The sequence below is a fragment of the Alligator mississippiensis genome, chromosome 1, assembly GCF_030867095.1.
Source record: "Alligator mississippiensis isolate rAllMis1 chromosome 1, rAllMis1, whole genome shotgun sequence".
In the NCBI taxonomy this organism is placed as follows: domain Eukaryota; kingdom Metazoa; phylum Chordata; order Crocodylia; family Alligatoridae; genus Alligator; species Alligator mississippiensis.
The window spans coordinates 299,687,103-299,704,243 of NC_081824.1; the positions used below are offsets into that span (position 1 = coordinate 299,687,103).

Genomic DNA, 17,141 nt, shown 5'->3' on the forward strand with positions numbered 1-17,141 from the left:
TATATAGTGCCCAGCAGTGTGGCATGTTTGGTGGTGTCTGCTCAGTTATGATCACTATATATATAGTGATGGGCAGGGTGACACTATATATATAGTGGTGTTCCATTTTAATCACAGAAACATGTGGATTTTGGGTTACTTTTTTTAAACCGAAAATTGGGGATTTTTTTTTATTGGAGAAAACCAGGATCCCTGATGATAAGTACCCATTTGAACAACATATCTGGCAAAGCAGTGGATTCCCCTTCCCTTGAACCAGAGAGGGGATCTTCCTAAAGTCCAAAAGATTGGCTCCAGTTCTACTATAAGTAGTAGGGTTGGCTGCAGGAGTAACTGGACAATATTCTCTAGCCTGGATCATCCAGGGGTCAGTCTGGGTTATCATAATGGTCCCTTGTGACCTAAAAATATCTATGGATCTGTGGCACCAGTATGTGTGTGTAGAGAAGTATTCTCAGCAATTTGAACCCCATTGTTGCAAATATTCTGTACAGCCTCCTCTCTGCAGGAGGAGGAGTTATATACTCCCTACAAGTCTGAGTGTTATAAAAATTCCTTTATATGTATTGGCCTCACAGAAAAATAAGGATAAGAAAAAGCCCATAGTTTCTTCTTCAATCATGATTCTTCCCCAGAGCTTGCAATATCCCTGAAGTTGAACTCAGGTGGGCGAGAAACAGTCACTTCTCTTGCATGCTTTCCGTATCCCTCCCACATCCACCTGCTACAGAAATACTCATAAGAACTGAAGACGCAGATGACTAATGTAACCAAATATGTTGTGGAAATTTTCTAATTTGCCATGAATGTTCCAACCTTCCTGGGTCAGCATGCACATTAAATTCTTGTTGCCTCATGTTACCAGTGTGTCAGTGCAGAGGTCCCCAGCATGGGCCACCTTATTTGGGGGGGTGCCCCCCCCAGCGACCAGTCAGTGACCAGGGGAGGGGCGGGGGTAAGTCACCCTGCAGCAAAACTTATCAACCGATGAGCAGCTGTGCTGCTCCCAAAAACAGTCATGGTACTCCCGGAAGTGGCTGCAGCACTTCTGGAAGTCCTCCCACTCCCTGGCCGGCGCTTACGGGGGGCCACTGGAGGTACCACCTGCCCCCCCTGCCCATCACCTAATCAGTGAATGCAGCGGGTCAGGGGGTGCACATACACCCCTGTGTGCCCCCTATGCATCACCACTGGTCCCCAGCAGTGTAGCATGTTTGGTGGTGTCTGCTCAGTTATGATCCAGAGCCAAAGCAGAGGGAGTCAGACATCAGGATTAATATGAATTGGCAAATGGGAGAGAAAGCTTGCTTAGCATCTGCCTATACTACAGAGGACCTATACAACAAGTATTATCCATTCTGTATCTTACCAGCAACAAATTTGCTCAAAAAATTGAAACACAGAGAAAGGTAATGGAGAGTCTCTGACTTCAGTTTGCTACACCTCATGGGACTGAGAAGGAAATACTCCATGGTGTTTTTGATGATTTCAGTAGATAGGTCAGGCAAGGAATGATATCTGGTCTGTCTCAGCCAGATTATGTTGCAGTGTTCAGTATTTGGAAAGGGGTTAATGTGGGAAATAATGTGCAGCTGCACATGTCCCTGGAGAGGTGGGGGGGCTCGTAGTGCCTCAGAGAAAAGTGAAAGACTCAAATTTTTCCATTTGAAAACAACTCTGCTGCCTTTAACAGTTGTACTCACTTTATTTCTTTGTAGCTGTGCATTCATGACAATTACAGAAACAACCCATTCCATAATTTCCGGCACTGCTTCTGTGTGACCCAGATGATGTACAGCATGATCTCTCTCTGCAGTCTCCAGGTGTGTCTTCTCAGACTGTCCATATAGCTCTCTGTATTTGCATTGATATAACTGGATAAATATTTGTTAATCAAATATGCAACCCAGGTCATTTCCTTTACCAAAAATATTAAAAAATAAAAAAGACCAGTTTGTGTGGAAGGGGCTCTCTTTGTTGCACCTGCTTTCTTAAATGGAAGAAGAGAAGGCAGACGAGTTTCCTAGGTGATCTTGGGGGTGTTGCTTAGGATATGTCTACACCCTGTGTTACTTGTCGGTTCATCAGCTTTCAGGAACAGGTTAACTGTATACAATAAGGTCAAGGAGTGGGCTATCACAGGGAGAAAACTCTTTCCAACAACTGCTTGAAACTCCTGCTTCAATTAACTGGCTACAGCCAGTTTTATCTAACCAATGTGGTTACAGTCTACAAAGCCCTTAAAGGACTAGTATCCTTACATACCTCATTCATGGCACTGCTGGGGCCAACCCTCCTGAGCACACTCCTTCCACTGCTCCTGCCCTACACACACACCAAGCCCAGGCATGAGGCTGTGAATCTACTCTGCTTTTATGGCTGGTTTCCATTGCATCTTAAATTCGATATGTGGCAGGGTAGTCCTGCCATGCAACATGATGCTAGCTGCATGGCAGGGCTTGGTTGACACCTCCACCTGTGTCAGCAGGCTGATGGCAATATGGTGCAAACCTGATTGGGGCTGCACCCTGCTGTTTTCAAGGCATCAACTCAAGGGGAGCTCATCAGCTGAGTCAGGGTGCTGGGCCAAAGGGAGTCGCAGGGCTCCCCACAACCGAACATGGCACTTGACTTGTCCCACAGCTCCTGCAGGGCCTGAGGAGCAAGGCAGGTTCTGATGCTGGGTTGCAGGGAGCTGCACAGCTCCCCACAGCCCAGCAGCTTGAGAGCCTTTCCTCACAGCTCCCATGAAACTGCAGAGCAAGACACTTAGCACATTTTGGCCACAGGGACCCTGGGACTGGGGAGAAAGTCCCTTGATCCCAGGGTTGCCATGCACCAGGACCTTTAAACCTGCAGGTGTAGCTAGGCTGCACATGATGTTGTCTGATCTTCCCAGAGCATGGGGTCCCCAGAACCAGGAAACCTCTCCCGGATCCTGATATCTCAGCACACCAGCACCTCAAAAGACCTGTGTACAGCCTGGTTGTACACAAAGTTTTCTGGCATCCCAGTGCACAGGGCTCTGAGTTAGGATTGACATTCAGCTGATTGGTGGTTCCAGACTTAGGACTGCACTAACCACTTGAACTGGCCCCAGCCCCAGGAGCTCACCAGAGTCATGAACCACCTCTTGTGCTGTTCTAGCCCCAGGACTGTGCCAGAGTTTTGAACCAGCCCCAATCCCATGTGGTCCCAGGGCTGATCAGCTGATTGTCAGTCTCAGCCCTGGAACTGCATGGGAGCTAGTTGATGCCAAGCTACTGGCACCCCGCTTTTATCTTGCTGGTGCAAGGGGAACCCTAGATCAAGACTCCCAGGCTCCCACTCCACTGACACACAGTCACGGCGTGGTTGAAATGATCCCTGATCCCAAAATTACACATCCTGCCATGCACATGTGGCAAGGCAGGAGGTGCAAATGTTGGGATCTGGAATCGGATCTTATCGCACCATTAAATGAACTTGTGCCAGGGACCATAATGACATCTAAGTTTTCTTCCAACCCCACATTAACTCATGCAGACACCTGAACAATTTCTAAGGAAGTTAGTATTAACATCTCTATTCTTTGGCAAGTTCTAATCTAGGCAATTATTACAAGTCTCGAGAAAATTCCACTTGCCTCCTCCAAGCTACTGATATTTAATTACTGACAACTCTGAGTCATTTCTTGCTGCAGTGAACAGGGGCATCTTCTTTCATATATGCAATATGCTTGCCTATTGAATAACAGCTTGCACAGATCATTCCTTTATCTGAACTGTGAATGCATTTAGCAAAAAAAATATAGAAAGTTTCAGAGTCCACATGAACTTTTATTTTATTTTATTTTCTGTTGTAGGAGAAATTTTCCCAAATTGATATCTTAATTCTGATGACGGCAGCAGTGTGCCATGATTTGGATCATCCGGGTTACAACAATACGTATGTGTGTTATTTGTTTTCTGCTGTTTTGGGAAGACAGTGAAAATCAGCATTTTTTCTGTGGCTCAGCAGTTTCTTTACCTCTATAGAGTGCACAGTGGTGTAGCTGAATCTGACAATTTCCAGCATGATTTGCTGTTGCTTGCTGGTGAGGCCAGAGCCATCTCTAGTTAGACTGGGTGTATTGCCAACCACTAGGGGCATGTCCGTACCACCTTAGCACCATACTAGGGAGACTCGCAGGACAGCAGGCAGCTTCTAAAATGGATGCAAGGTAGCTGCCCTAGTGGGCTATTGGCTATGTGCCAACAAACTCACTTTCTCAGAAGAGCTTAATGTCACACACCCAATGCTACATTGAGGCAGCTACGTGATGTTAATTTAGGAACGTAGCATGTGCGGATAGGGGCATGGCATGTTTCCTACTGCTGTTCCCTCACACAGTTTGAGGCAGGGTAGGCCTGCCCTACATCTATTCAGGCCTCAGAGAAAGCCACTAACTGCTCTAAACTCTTAACACCTGCTAAGTTCAGTTAAGACATGAGCAAACACCCATTCAAGGAATTTAACACTTCTAAAGTACCTTAATGGTGTTCCAAAGTTGTGTACTAACGTTAATGTGTATTAACGTTAATATGTCACTACATACAATGTGCAACTGTTGCAAGTGAATGTGTGACACCATCCTAACACACGCTAACCTTTATACATCACAATATTCCCATGGCTTGATGTGGTTGTAAGTGAACGTGTGACAGGCCCCTCTGAGAGGAAAATGTTTTGCTGTTCATTTTTCTTGCAAAACTAAAATATGTTCCACTGAAGGAAGCTGGCTGCTAGAAAACACTCCCAGGTCAACTATTTGTTAAACACCCCATCTAGTGAAGGGAGACATCTGTAAGTGAGGCTCAGAACTAAGACCTTTGAGTTCTGTTTCCACTTCTGCTAAAGTTTTCCTTAATGCCATTAAAGTGGTTGCCTAACCTTTCCCTACAATCCGTTTTCCCATCTCTATACAAAAAGGATTATATTAGCTGGTCGCTAGGAGGGATTTGAAGATTACGTCATAAATGTCTCTTCAGCACTATGTGAGCTGCAGATGGAAAGTGCTTAGCACTTCTAAAGTATCACTATGTGGGTGTATGTGCACATGCATGTCTAAAAGACTGCAAAAGTCTCGTTTGCTTTTATCCATCTATTAAATAAAAGCCTGAAACAGTTCCCATTGGGATCAATGGTAATCTGTTCACTGATTTAGTGGGAACTGAAATCAAAGCCTATTATCCTTTAAAAAGTAGTTGTTGTAATCTTTACCCCATATCTTTTTAACTGATGGAGATTGACTCATAAAAAACAAATACGTAGTGTGAAGCTATGTAAAATGATGACTTTCTCAAAAATTATTCCGAGTTTGTACTGGCAATCACAATAATCAGTTCTTAGCACTTTATTAATTATTCAAAATAGTGTCAATAAAATACGTGTTGTAGAATAGATAAGATGCAGAAATGCTGAGGACCTCATTGTTTTCCTTCACATCAGCTACCAGATTAATGCCCGAACAGAACTGGCAGTACGCTACAATGACATCTCCCCACTGGAGAACCATCACTGTGCAGTGGCTTTCCAGATCATTGCCCAGCCAGAGTGCAATATTTTCTCCAGTGTTGACCAAGAACAATTTAAGCGGATACGACAGGTATGAGTGCTGGTCCAAAAGGCCGTGACATGCAAGTTGTTCTTTGAAATGTGTGCACAAATCTGTCTATTGTAGAGCCCTGTCATTCCATCTAGATGCATAAATTGAAAAGCTTGACTTAACAATGAACGATTCCTGGACAGTTTCCATAGCAGCTTTAGCTTGTTGGGTAACAGTGAGAAAAGTTGGACTATTAAAAATATGACTCTTACATAGAAAGTTATGAAAGAAATTGAGTTAGCTTGTGATCATAAACAGATTAAGTTGATATATGTTAATAGCTTACCCTTGTTCTTTAAGAAGAATATTGTATTGCAGTTAAAAAGGCACTTCCAGCTAGGGATTTCTAACCTCTGGAACCCATCTCTTTCTTTTGGCTAATGCAGTGATGAATCTTGTCACATTGCAATCATTAACATGACAGCATGTTACAATGCAATTCACACACAAATGGGCCAAATTCTGCTTTTTCAGCTTCACCAGTACAGCTCCTTTGCCTGTTAAATGAAAATTCTGAAAAATAAAATGGGGGTACATTTTGGTTCTGTTAGAGTCAATAGCAAAACCTGTATTATATTCTATGGGACCAGGTTTGGAACCCATGATACAGAATTATACTTCTAATTTAGTTCTTTGATCAAGGGTATTTAGGTAATAAGCACAGAACAGGAAATGATAGAGACGTGAGGCTGGAAGGGGCTTCCTTAGGTCATCTAGTCCAACTCCCTGCCTGAGGCAGGATCATCCCTATCCAAACCATTAAATACAAATCCATAATCTAAACTCTTCATAAAACTACTGTCAGCCCTGACACAACACAAAACATAACACCCTAACTTACCACAGGTAAAGCAGGGGGACGACAGCAGCCAAAGCCCTTCTTCTATAAAAGGTAAGTAATATATGCTCAAGAGATCCCAGATAAAAGTCTATGCCCCTCACTACAGAGGAAGGCCAACCCCCCCCCACACACACACTGCACCCCCCCCCCCCACAGTATATACTGGTCTGACCATGGGGTAAAATTCCTTTTACTGACCAAAAATGTGACAGTGGGTCTGATGCTGAGCAGAAAGGTAAAACCCTCTGGCCAGGAACCTTCAGCTTTATGTTGCAGCAAAACCATTGGCACACCCTAGTCAAAATCCTCAGCCTTGGCTGCTGCCAATACCTAGTGCCTCTGAGGAAGGCTTAAAAACACCCTTAAATGTGTAGCAGAAAGAGGGGAACAGGGCAACCAGCAAAGCCCAGAAGCAAGGAAATAACCATGGCAGAATATAGGCATAGCTATGCCTAGATCATCTCCGAGCAGTTGCTGTCCAACCTCTTCTTGAACACCTCCAGTGATGGAGAGTTCACAGCTTCCCTCGACAGTCTATTCTACTGCCTCATTGTTCTAACAGTGAAGAAGTTTTTTCCTGATATCCAGTCTAAACCTCCTTCCAACATACAATCAAACACACATCATAGCCAATGTCCATACTATGTTACTGTGAATTCTTTATGTAAATGATCTAGTTCATAGAATCATAGAGCTGGAAGGGACCTCTAACGGTCAGAAGAACTGACCACTTCTCTACCAGTTTGCCAGGAGATCTCAAGAAAGTTCCTCTTTAAAGGTAATTTATTCATGAAGCAACTCTGCACAGGAAGAACTGTACCTTGTATGAAATATTAAATGAATGTGCTACTGTCTCCTTTGATAGGGGATAATTACCCTAATCCTGGCAACAGACATGGCAAGACATGCAGAAATACTGGACTCCTTCAAGGAAAAAATGGAGAAGTTTGATTACTCAAATGAGGAACATGTGACCTGTGTAAGGAGCTTTTGTTGATTACCGTTTGTCAGGAGCTAACATGGCTAGTAGTACTAATATAACTAACTACTTCTTTCTGCTAATGGTGATAATATTACTCTATCAACTTATCTTTGGGCTTGACCCCCCTTCCCCCCAAAATGCTTAATAAAACCAGTTTTCAGCAGAAATCCAGGGTCCAAACAATTGACAATTTCTGTAGGAAAATGTTCATTTTGCTGCTAGGTTTTGAATTTCTAGAAAAGAACAATCTAAAAAGAAATAACTCGATTTGGGGCCAGATTACCATGGTTCAGTTTGTTGAAGTAAATGTAAATGTTTTGAAGGGAGTTGTGTTCTCCTTTACAGTTAGTTGCACATTTGAATGATTTGCTCCATCTGTCTGTCTGTCTTAGGCACTTTTGTAGGCTGTGGGGAAGTGCTGTTAACCCCACTGGGCAGATGGAGAATGAAGACCTAAAGAGAGACTAAACAGATTGTCCAAAGTCACATAGGAAGCCCACAGCTGAACTGGATTTCATCCCTTCATTCCAGAATCACATCCCAACCCCTGAAAAAGCCTTCCTTTTCCTTGAGGGTTGCAATGTGCTGTGAGGGACCATTTGTTTGTTTTAAACCAATCATTTCCACCATTAACAAAAATGTAGAAAGATGTTATAGCTCTGTATAAAAGCAAAAGAAAGAAAAAGCTGAGAGCCCTCTAGGTAAAAAAGTGATGATTTTTTTTTTTTTTTGCATATGTTTAAGCCCCAGAGCAGTGGTGAGCAAGGTTTTGCAGTGGTGGATCAAAACAATCCATCTTGGGTTGGAGCTGGGTCAACCAATGCTTCCAAACTAGCCACTGCTGCTGCTACCACCACCACTGCCACTGCTGCTGCTACTTCTGTGTGGCTAGCCAGCAGGCGGTGTCAGGAACAAATGGGTTGAAAGCTCCATGGGCTGTACAATGGCTCCAAAGGCCAGATCTAGCCCACTGGCTCTATGTTACCAACTCCTGTCCTGTAGTCATCAGAGCAAGATATAATTATTCCTTCAGTCAGGATATACATTTTGCTTAGCTTTATCCTAGGCTGCATACACATGCTATATCCGGGGAGCTATATCTGAGGAGCACACTGCTGTAAGGACACCGCTGGACACATGATCATTACATCGCCATAGTGTGTTGCTACATCACTGTAGGGCAACATGTAGATGCACCCACTGTCTTCTTCAGGGAGGGGTGTGTGGCAATATTGGGGGATTATGTTCTCTTCTGAGAGAAGTGCATGGCATGTACAGACATTTGCTCTCTCAGAAGAAACTCTTCCGGGAGTGAGTCAACCCTGGTTGGTACTCTGGTTACTTTTCTCCTAGAGTAGCCATTTTCACTCTGGAAGAAAAAGCCTGAACATCTGTACACTTGTGATTTCTCCTAGGAGAGCAGCAACTCTCCCAGGATAAATTGAACATGAGAGGCCCTAGTCTCCACTGCATATCAGTCAATTGTTCACTGTGTGTGTGATTGGGCCCATATAGTATATGCCATTGTAGAATACCTAAGCATTTTACAGTTATTCATGAATTAAGCCACACAAGCCCATCAAAGGGAAGGTGAGCACTATATTGATTTCACAGATAAGAAATCTGAAGCAGAGAGATGTTAAATGGCTTGCCCAAGGCCACGATGGACACTGGGGCAGAATCAGGAATTATAACCAGGTTACCTGAGCCTCAGTCCTATGCCTCAGACATAAAGTTTTCCTTCATTGCTACCAGCCTTTCTCAAAACAAAAGAAGCACAGCATGCAGAGAGACAAAGAAGAGTCCTGTGTTACCAGAATGTAAAACTATTTGTCCTCTTTCAGTTGAAAATGGTGCTTATAAAATGCTGCGATATCTCCAATGAAGTACGCCCAATGGAAGTAGCAGAACCCTGGGTAGACTGCTTATTAGAGGAATATTTTATGCAGGTAAGAATGAGACAAAGATCCAGAAAGGCAATCATCAAAATTCCTCCTTCCTCCTGAAAGCTATCTGGTACTATTATCTATTAGCTATCTCCAGTTTCATATGGACGAAAAGACTTCTTTTGTATAAGGTTACAGAGGGCCATCAGTGGAATAAGTTCAGAATAAAAGTGCCTGCAATGTATTGTGATTTGTAAAATGACAGTAACAACCAAGAAATGCCAAAGTCATTAGATTGCAGGTTGTTGTCACTAATAGGGCTGCCCCCTGAGTTCGTTTGTCATTGTTAATGGCTTTAGAGCTTTAGGGCAAGAACAGTGGCAGCAGAAGCCGATTCAATGGGCAGTATTCAATTAACCAAGGTGGCACTCTATCTGTGATGATGATCTGAAATGTTTATGACCTAAATTGTGCATTTCCCTAGAACAATAAGGCATTCCATTTATTCCCAGGATACCAGCTACTTGAATAATTGTGAAAAGTCAGGTTTTATGGTTGCATACCAATTGCTTCACGCTGGACTCCCCTCCCCCTCTGTGATGGATGCTTTTACCCTGTAACATAAACAAGCATTAAATATCTCAGCAGTCCCCTGCTTTCTCCTACACATACACTGCACTGTGCCTGCATACTGCAGCAGCTGGCATCATGCAAAGCATAACTTCACAGTAATTGGGAGAACAAGATGCCAGAGTTTTCTAGTTCATTTCATTTTACGTTCTCTCTGTGCTGGAAGAACCAGTTTGATAAAGAAACATGGAGGACTTCTCTGTTTTTCCTGATAGGAGGAAAATCCACTGTGACAAACTGTCAGAAGCCTCTATAGATCATTGTCTCTGCAGAAATTATTTTGAAATAAAAAGTGTGTCTATGTGCTTTACCATACTGTTAAACAATAGAATGTGCAGCCAATTCGACAAATGAGAGCAAATGCAGACAAAGAGCTGGTATTTTTTGTGTATTTTGTCCTCTTAATACAAAATAGAAAACTACAGAAATAATGGGTCAGGTCTTCAAGTCTATAAATCAGTGTAAACAAGTGATTCTCAACTAGGGTGCCATAGCAGCCAGGGGTCTTGAAATTCTTTCAAGGGTGCTGCAGGGTATCATGCAATGTTAACACTGTTAAGTGTGCAAACATGATTCACAAGGTAAATCCAGATATTTCAATTAGGAATCCAGTGTCAAACACATTCTGACCTATCGGGTCTTTCTGAGTTTTTAGCAACAGAAGAATTGCTCTAGTATTTTTCTATAATCAATAAACAAGTGAAAACTAAGAGCTGGCATTTCCCATGGGGTGCCTTGAATTGAAAAGGGTTGAGAGCCACTGGTGTAGACCCATTTCAGTCAAAGGACTTAGGCTGATTTATGTCAGCTAAGGATGTCAGACTCATTTTCTGTAAGCTCTTTCCAAAGTTATGGGCACAGGTGGGCATCCTTTACTGAGTCTGTATGTAGTTGAGGTTATTCAGTAACCTACAATTAGCCAATCGTGATAAAAAAATGGTTTGTTGCTTCTACTTTGGTGCCTGAAAGGATCATTCTGAGGAGGAAGAACTCAAAGACCCCCTCTTCTTTTCTGTGAAAATCTGGATACTGCTACTTTTTTTATGTGTAAAAGTGATTTACACAAGAAGTCCCAGTCTTCATTTTCAGTGGGACTTGGACTTTTAAAAATCTCTTCTTTGTGACCTTACTACAAGATGCCATCTTTTGTACATGCAGTATTTGTGGAAAATAAGTAAACCCTCCACATAAAACACCGTCATTAAAACAAAAGCAGTCAACTTCTAAATTTGTGCAGCAAATTGAAATGATACATAGAGTCCTTTTCCCTTGCTGTTATTAGATACACCACTGAGACATACTTACTAGGGCTTTGCGAAGCTTCAGTAGCTGACTCAATTTGGAGGAGATTCGGCCTGATTCGGCAGCTGAATCTCCAAATCCAAATTAAATTGGGAGACGCATTAAAAGGTCCAAATTGATTCAGAAAAGATTTGGTGCCAATTCGGAGATTCAGCCATACACTAAACAGGCAGCAGTCCTCAAGGATGCTGAACACAGCTGCCTCCAGCTGGTAAGTCTGTTGTGGTGTGCAGAGAGGGGAGGCAAGGGGTATTGTGGGGACAGATCAATGCTCACACAGTGAGGGAGAGATTGGGGCTGGGACTGGGACAAGCTGCCCAGCAGGGGTGGGAAGGCATGGTACTCAGTGAGGGGGGCTCCTGCCACTGCGCGCCGCTGGTCCAGGAGGGCATGGAAGTGGGCATGTGCCCCCAGATCTGCACAGGGTGGCTGAGCCAGGCTGCACTCCGGGAGGCCAGCCCCAGCCCCCCGCCACGAGGCTGTGCTCCACGGGGCGGGTGGAGCCAGGGTTGGGCTCCGGGAGGCTAGCCCCAGCCGCAGCCTAGAACACAGCCCTGGATCCACCAACCCTGCAGAGTGCAGTGGAGCAGGGACAATAGGGGGGGCTGCAGCCACCCTAAAATTCCCCATAGTCCCTGCCACCAGCCTGCCCCAATTCAGGTGCACGCGCCCACACCCATGACCTGCTGCTGCTTGCCCAGCCTGGGCAAAGCCACGGCTTGTCCAGGAGGTGCAGGTAGGCTGGGCGAGCAGTGGGAGGGCATAGCTCCTGCTCCCAGTGCCTTATGCCACCTGCCCTGAGCATGGCCCAGCCCAGCCCACACCGCACAGATCTGGGGGCACACGCCTGTTCCCACAACCTCCTGGACTGGTGGCGCGCAGTGGCGGGAGCCCCCCATCCAAGTCCTGCACCACTCTGTCCTGGCTGGGCAGCTTGTCCCAGCCCCAATCCCTCCCTCACTGTGGGGGCGTTGATCTGTTCCCCCCCACACACGCTTCTTCCCTCCCCCCTCTGCCCACCACAACAGATTTATCAGCTGGAGGCAGCTGTATCCAGCATCCTCGAGGACCACTGCCTGTTTAGTCTATGGCCGAATCTCCAAATCGGCACCAAATCAGCACCAAATCTTCTAATCTGATTTGGCCGAATCAAATCAGACAGTGACTCGAATCACCGAATCGAATCGCTGTCCCTCTGAATCAGCCAAATCCAAATCAAATACTTGCCGCTTCGCATGGGCCTAATACTTACAGACCATCAATACTGGTCAGCAGATAATTTGCATTGCTGCCTTCACATTCTCCTTCTCAATGATAATCTTTGCTAACTATTGAATATCTCACAGAGTGACCGAGAAAAATCAGAGGGACTTCCCGTGGCACCTTTCATGGACCGAGATAAAGTGACCAAGCCAACAGCACAGATCGGGTTCCTTAAGTTTGTTCTTATCCCAATGTTTGAGATAGTAACAAAGGTAAGTTATTAAACTTCTGAGAAGTTGGCTGCTGCCTACAACACTTCAACCTTAATTTTGATAAGTCTTTACTCAGCCAGTGAAACTGTCCTGCACCTGCTTTCACTCCAGCTCTAGCAGTTATAAGTAACTATTTTTAAAAAGGGAAAAAAAGTGTCCTCTTAATTTTTCTTGCTTTTGTTTAGCTTTTTCCAAAAGTTGAAGAAGTGATGCTCCAACCTCTTTGGGAATCCAGAGACCGCTATGAGGAATTAAAACAAATAGATGATGCTATGAAAGAGGTAAGATATATATCCTCCAGGTGGTTTTAAAAGTCAAACAGGCAATTCAAGTACTTCTTTATTCTGATATCTATGGCCTTTGATATCTTTGGCTACCTTTTCTTTATATATGATCGTAAAGCACATGCCATGCCTGTGGCACTCCTCATGCTCACAAAATGGCAAAAACAGTTATGAAGCTTAACCATAGAAAGGAAAGCATCAGAAACATTCAATCCACACTGAAATATGACTTTAAAAACAACCTGCTAGAATACTAATAGAAGTCTTTGGAATTATACTAGGAATGACATTCATACATGTACATACCCACATACTTACCACCAAGGTATCATTCATATTCTGGCCCAGATTAAACATGTGTATATATTTATGGTATTTACAAGATCTTTCTCACTTTGGTAAAGCCGAATAGGATCATGATATCTGTCACTCAGCTTTCACATCAGTTGATTCTCACTCTCTCTGTGACCATACGCACTTTTGCCAGATCCCTTTCAGTCCTGGTTGAGTGGGAAAATCATGACTCCTTTGTCTTTAACTCACTGCCTTATCATGTCCCCACAGACTTCTGTGGTATAGGGTTATATCCCTAGGGCTCAAACTATTCTCTCTTCTCCTGACTCAGCTGCTTCTTAGGTCAGAGTTTAGTTTTCCTTTCTTGTCATCATAATGCCCAGCAGCAAGTGACATCAAGTTTATTACATCTAGATCAAATAACTGTAAATAAAAACAAAGTTTATAGACCCAGAAGAGGGAAAAAAACCCCAGAAGGTACATTTTGATTGTAAATGGTTGCCATCTGAATGTTATGACACAAGCACCAATAACAGCATGGCAGAGTATGGAAATGCTCCTTATGTTATAGATGAAAAGATCTTTTTTTGTCTTGCAGTTCTTCTCACAGTGTGCTAGATTAGTGTCACTCACGACAATCTCTCCCTGTTCTCTGGAGTTCTTTTTCCATTTCCACTCTGATTTCAAGGAACTTTCAGTTTGTTTTCAATTCTGGCACGGTGGCAAAGAGTGTACCTATCCACAAACACCATTGTTTGATTCAGTATCCAGCAGTACAATGCAATAAAGAGAGCACTGCATTGATGCAGCTTAGCTAGGTTTGAAATAAAAAATTACCTTCATTCGTACATTTCTTGCCCCATATGACACCTCTGCTCTGCTGCAGATTTAGCAGTATAGCTACATTGGTATAGTATCTCCCACTGTAAGCAAACCAGTACTCAGTGGGAACAGCAGGCAGATCCTATAACCCTTCTTAGCTAGCCTGACCATCTCTTTGACAGAACATTTAATTGCCAAGCATATTGAAATTTGTTTTCAGGCAAGTGAATCACTGAAGAACAAAACATACTGATATAAGCATGTGTGTACACACTAAATTTCAGCCATGTGAATAGTTCCAGTGACTTTGGTGAGACCCACTAAACTTCATGCATATGAGGCACAGATAACCATCCCCCCCCCCCCCCCAGAGTTTATCTAGCTCATATCATTTAAATTACACCAACTGCACGCTATCCGTCACACTGTTTGCTTAAAGGAAAGTAAGAAAGTGTTTTCCTGAGCAAAATTGATATGCATAGTCACCTGGGAGGTTTCCTTTACAAGGAGTTGGTCTCTTGATGGTGATGGTAATGATTATTTGCAGTAGCATCCATTGTGTGCTAGGCAGTTTTTACATACTTAGGAAGGCCAGTCCTAGCTCCAGCAGTGCACATTTTAAGACCGATAAACCATGAAGTCATGGAGCATAGGTCTTGAGTGTGATGCTCTGTAAAGGAGAAGAGAGTCTTGGAAGAACTCCCAGGTCTACCACAGAAGCATAGAACCTTCCTTAGAGAAAACAGAAAAGAAAGTAAAGGTAGGAGTGAGAGCAGGTTGGTACTTCTTCAAGTTTCAAGCTAAGGTAAATTTTTTACTTCTGGTTTATAGCACTGTCAAAAACAGTGTTTCTATGGAAACTGCTAGAGCCTTAATTGCAGTATATTGGCACAAGGAGTGCTATTACAATGGAAACTCTGTGAAGTCAGAAATACCATCAAACTATCTCAGGTAGCTAACTATTGCAGACATTAACTCAGAGGATAATGAGAAGTACTGAGCTGACCTAAGCCAAGGTGCTTACCATAACTGTTAGAATGACCAAGTTAATGCATATTATTTCATTAGAGCTTTGGTGGACACTGCATTTGAGAGATTAGGGATCAGCTAGCCACAGCAGCATCAGTCTATCTTACAGTGGAGTCATTAACTGTGATGAAATGAACATGTAGATGGTGACCGTGAGCCTAAATCGTGCCCCGTCAGGCCAGGCAGCAAGGAGCCAGACTCGTGCCTGCTACCTAGCCAGGAGCCACACAGCTCCACACTTCTGGCACTCTACCCCTTCTCCAGCCTGGGCCTGCTCTGCCCTGGCTCGAATTGGTGGTGTCCCAGGTGCAGGTGTAGACACTGTGCCTGGGAGCAGTGTATGCTGCATCTCAAACAACTCTGGAATTTATGACATTGCGTTAATTGCATGTATAGATGCACCCAGTGATATTTATTCTGCCTTTCTCTGTATTTTAGATGCAGAAGAAGAAGAGTGGAAGTATGACAGCTGGAAGCACAGAGAAGTGAAAAGAAAAGTATTCTGAGCACAATATATGTCACAAGATGATTTTGGTTTTAAAACACTGTTTAAAAAGAAGACACAATCCATCAAATATACCATGCACATAACGGGTTGCAACTCCATTGACTTCAGCAGACCAACTCCTTCTTGTGCCCAAGGAAAATAAAGCTCAAGGTCCTTAGGAGCAAGATGAAGTTTGATTAATCATCCTTTTTGGGAAAAACATTCACAGAAGACCAAACCCTGTCATTCAGATTAATGCAGTACATGCGTGCAGATGGCAGTCTGAGCACTATAGCTTACTCTAACAAGTCCTTGTCTCCTAAAAGAAGAGGGGCAGTGGCTATGGCAACAAAACCTTTGTTTGCCTAATGATGTTCCACAGATTAGAACCAGCCATTATATGTATCTATATCATCCTCTGAATTTTATGGTGTTTACTTTAGATTTAGAACCTAATATAATTGATCTGAATTTTCCTTTCTGTGCCAGAACTGTGCAGCTAAGCATCATGGAACCCTTCAGTATATGGCAACGATGACAGAGAAAAACTGAGGCCACCACAAGAGCATATTTTTATCCTCATGGATGCAAAACAATGAACTTCTGGAGATGTACAGAATTTTTATTTTTAAATGTATCTTCTAAATAATATATTCTTATACAGAAATGAGTTCTGGAATTATTTCTTTTTGTAGAGATGTACACAAAGAACTACTATTGTTCTTAAAGGAATGTATGTGGTGGGAAAAGGCTGGAGAACAGAAGTATTTTTTTTAGGAGGAGTTATTTCAGAAATATTTTTGTGTGAAGTGTATAGCAAAAAAAGATGTCTACTTAAGATGCCTGTGGATGTTGTGGAGAGCTATTTGAATTGGCCAATTCTACAAAACTAATTGTCAAATCTGAATGATTTCAATGTTAAAGATAACACTTAAGCCAATCTAAACCTATCCACCAAGTTGAGTGGGAAGGGCCAGTTCTCAGCTGTTGACATCTCACTAAAGCTTGTTCCCTTGTTAACTCAAAGGCCCCTTTGCCTTTAATAGCAGCCCTAAAATTGACAGGACCTAGTCAGCTTCAGGTCTGCAAATAGCACAGCGCTGACACCAGCTAGGATGTACTGAAGGAATAACTATCTGTTGTCTCTGACTGGCAGACTGACTGCCAAATGAGCCTATTATGTGCAGCTTATAATTTAAGAAAAATGCTTTATTAACCAATTATGGTTATGTAAATATTAGGAGCTATGTGCTGCCCTTGCAGATGTCCTGAGGACCAGATTGTGATGGATGCAAGGAGGTAAGAAACCTCTATTTCTCGTGCTCTCTGTTCAGGGCCCAGTTACAATCTTTGTCCATAAGTGCTTGAGTGCAAGAACTGCTTCCTGCTAACACCTTCTAGGACACATCTCACCATACTTGGTTCAAATGACTGTATACCATGACTGGCCAGCACAGAGTCACTTGGATAGATTATATCTATG

At 43.2% G+C, this 17,141-nt stretch overlaps 1 protein-coding gene across 1 annotated transcript in view; it reads left to right on the forward strand.

Moving 5' to 3' along the window:
- The window catches only part of PDE9A (phosphodiesterase 9A), a 93,548-nt gene extending 77,220 nt beyond the window's left edge, over window positions 1–16,328 (forward strand). Inside the window, exons 11-18 of the mRNA XM_019487182.2 lie at window positions 1,719–1,823; window positions 3,845–3,927; window positions 5,470–5,626; window positions 7,333–7,446; window positions 9,294–9,398; window positions 12,614–12,742; window positions 12,928–13,023; window positions 15,610–16,328. Of these exons, the coding sequence (XP_019342727.1) occupies window positions 1,719–1,823; window positions 3,845–3,927; window positions 5,470–5,626; window positions 7,333–7,446; window positions 9,294–9,398; window positions 12,614–12,742; window positions 12,928–13,023; window positions 15,610–15,660 (840 nt within the window). The 3' untranslated portion in view covers window positions 15,661–16,328. The remainder of the gene's footprint in view (window positions 1–1,718; window positions 1,824–3,844; window positions 3,928–5,469; window positions 5,627–7,332; window positions 7,447–9,293; window positions 9,399–12,613; window positions 12,743–12,927; window positions 13,024–15,609) is intronic.
- The last annotated feature ends 813 nt before the right edge of the window (window positions 16,329–17,141 follow it).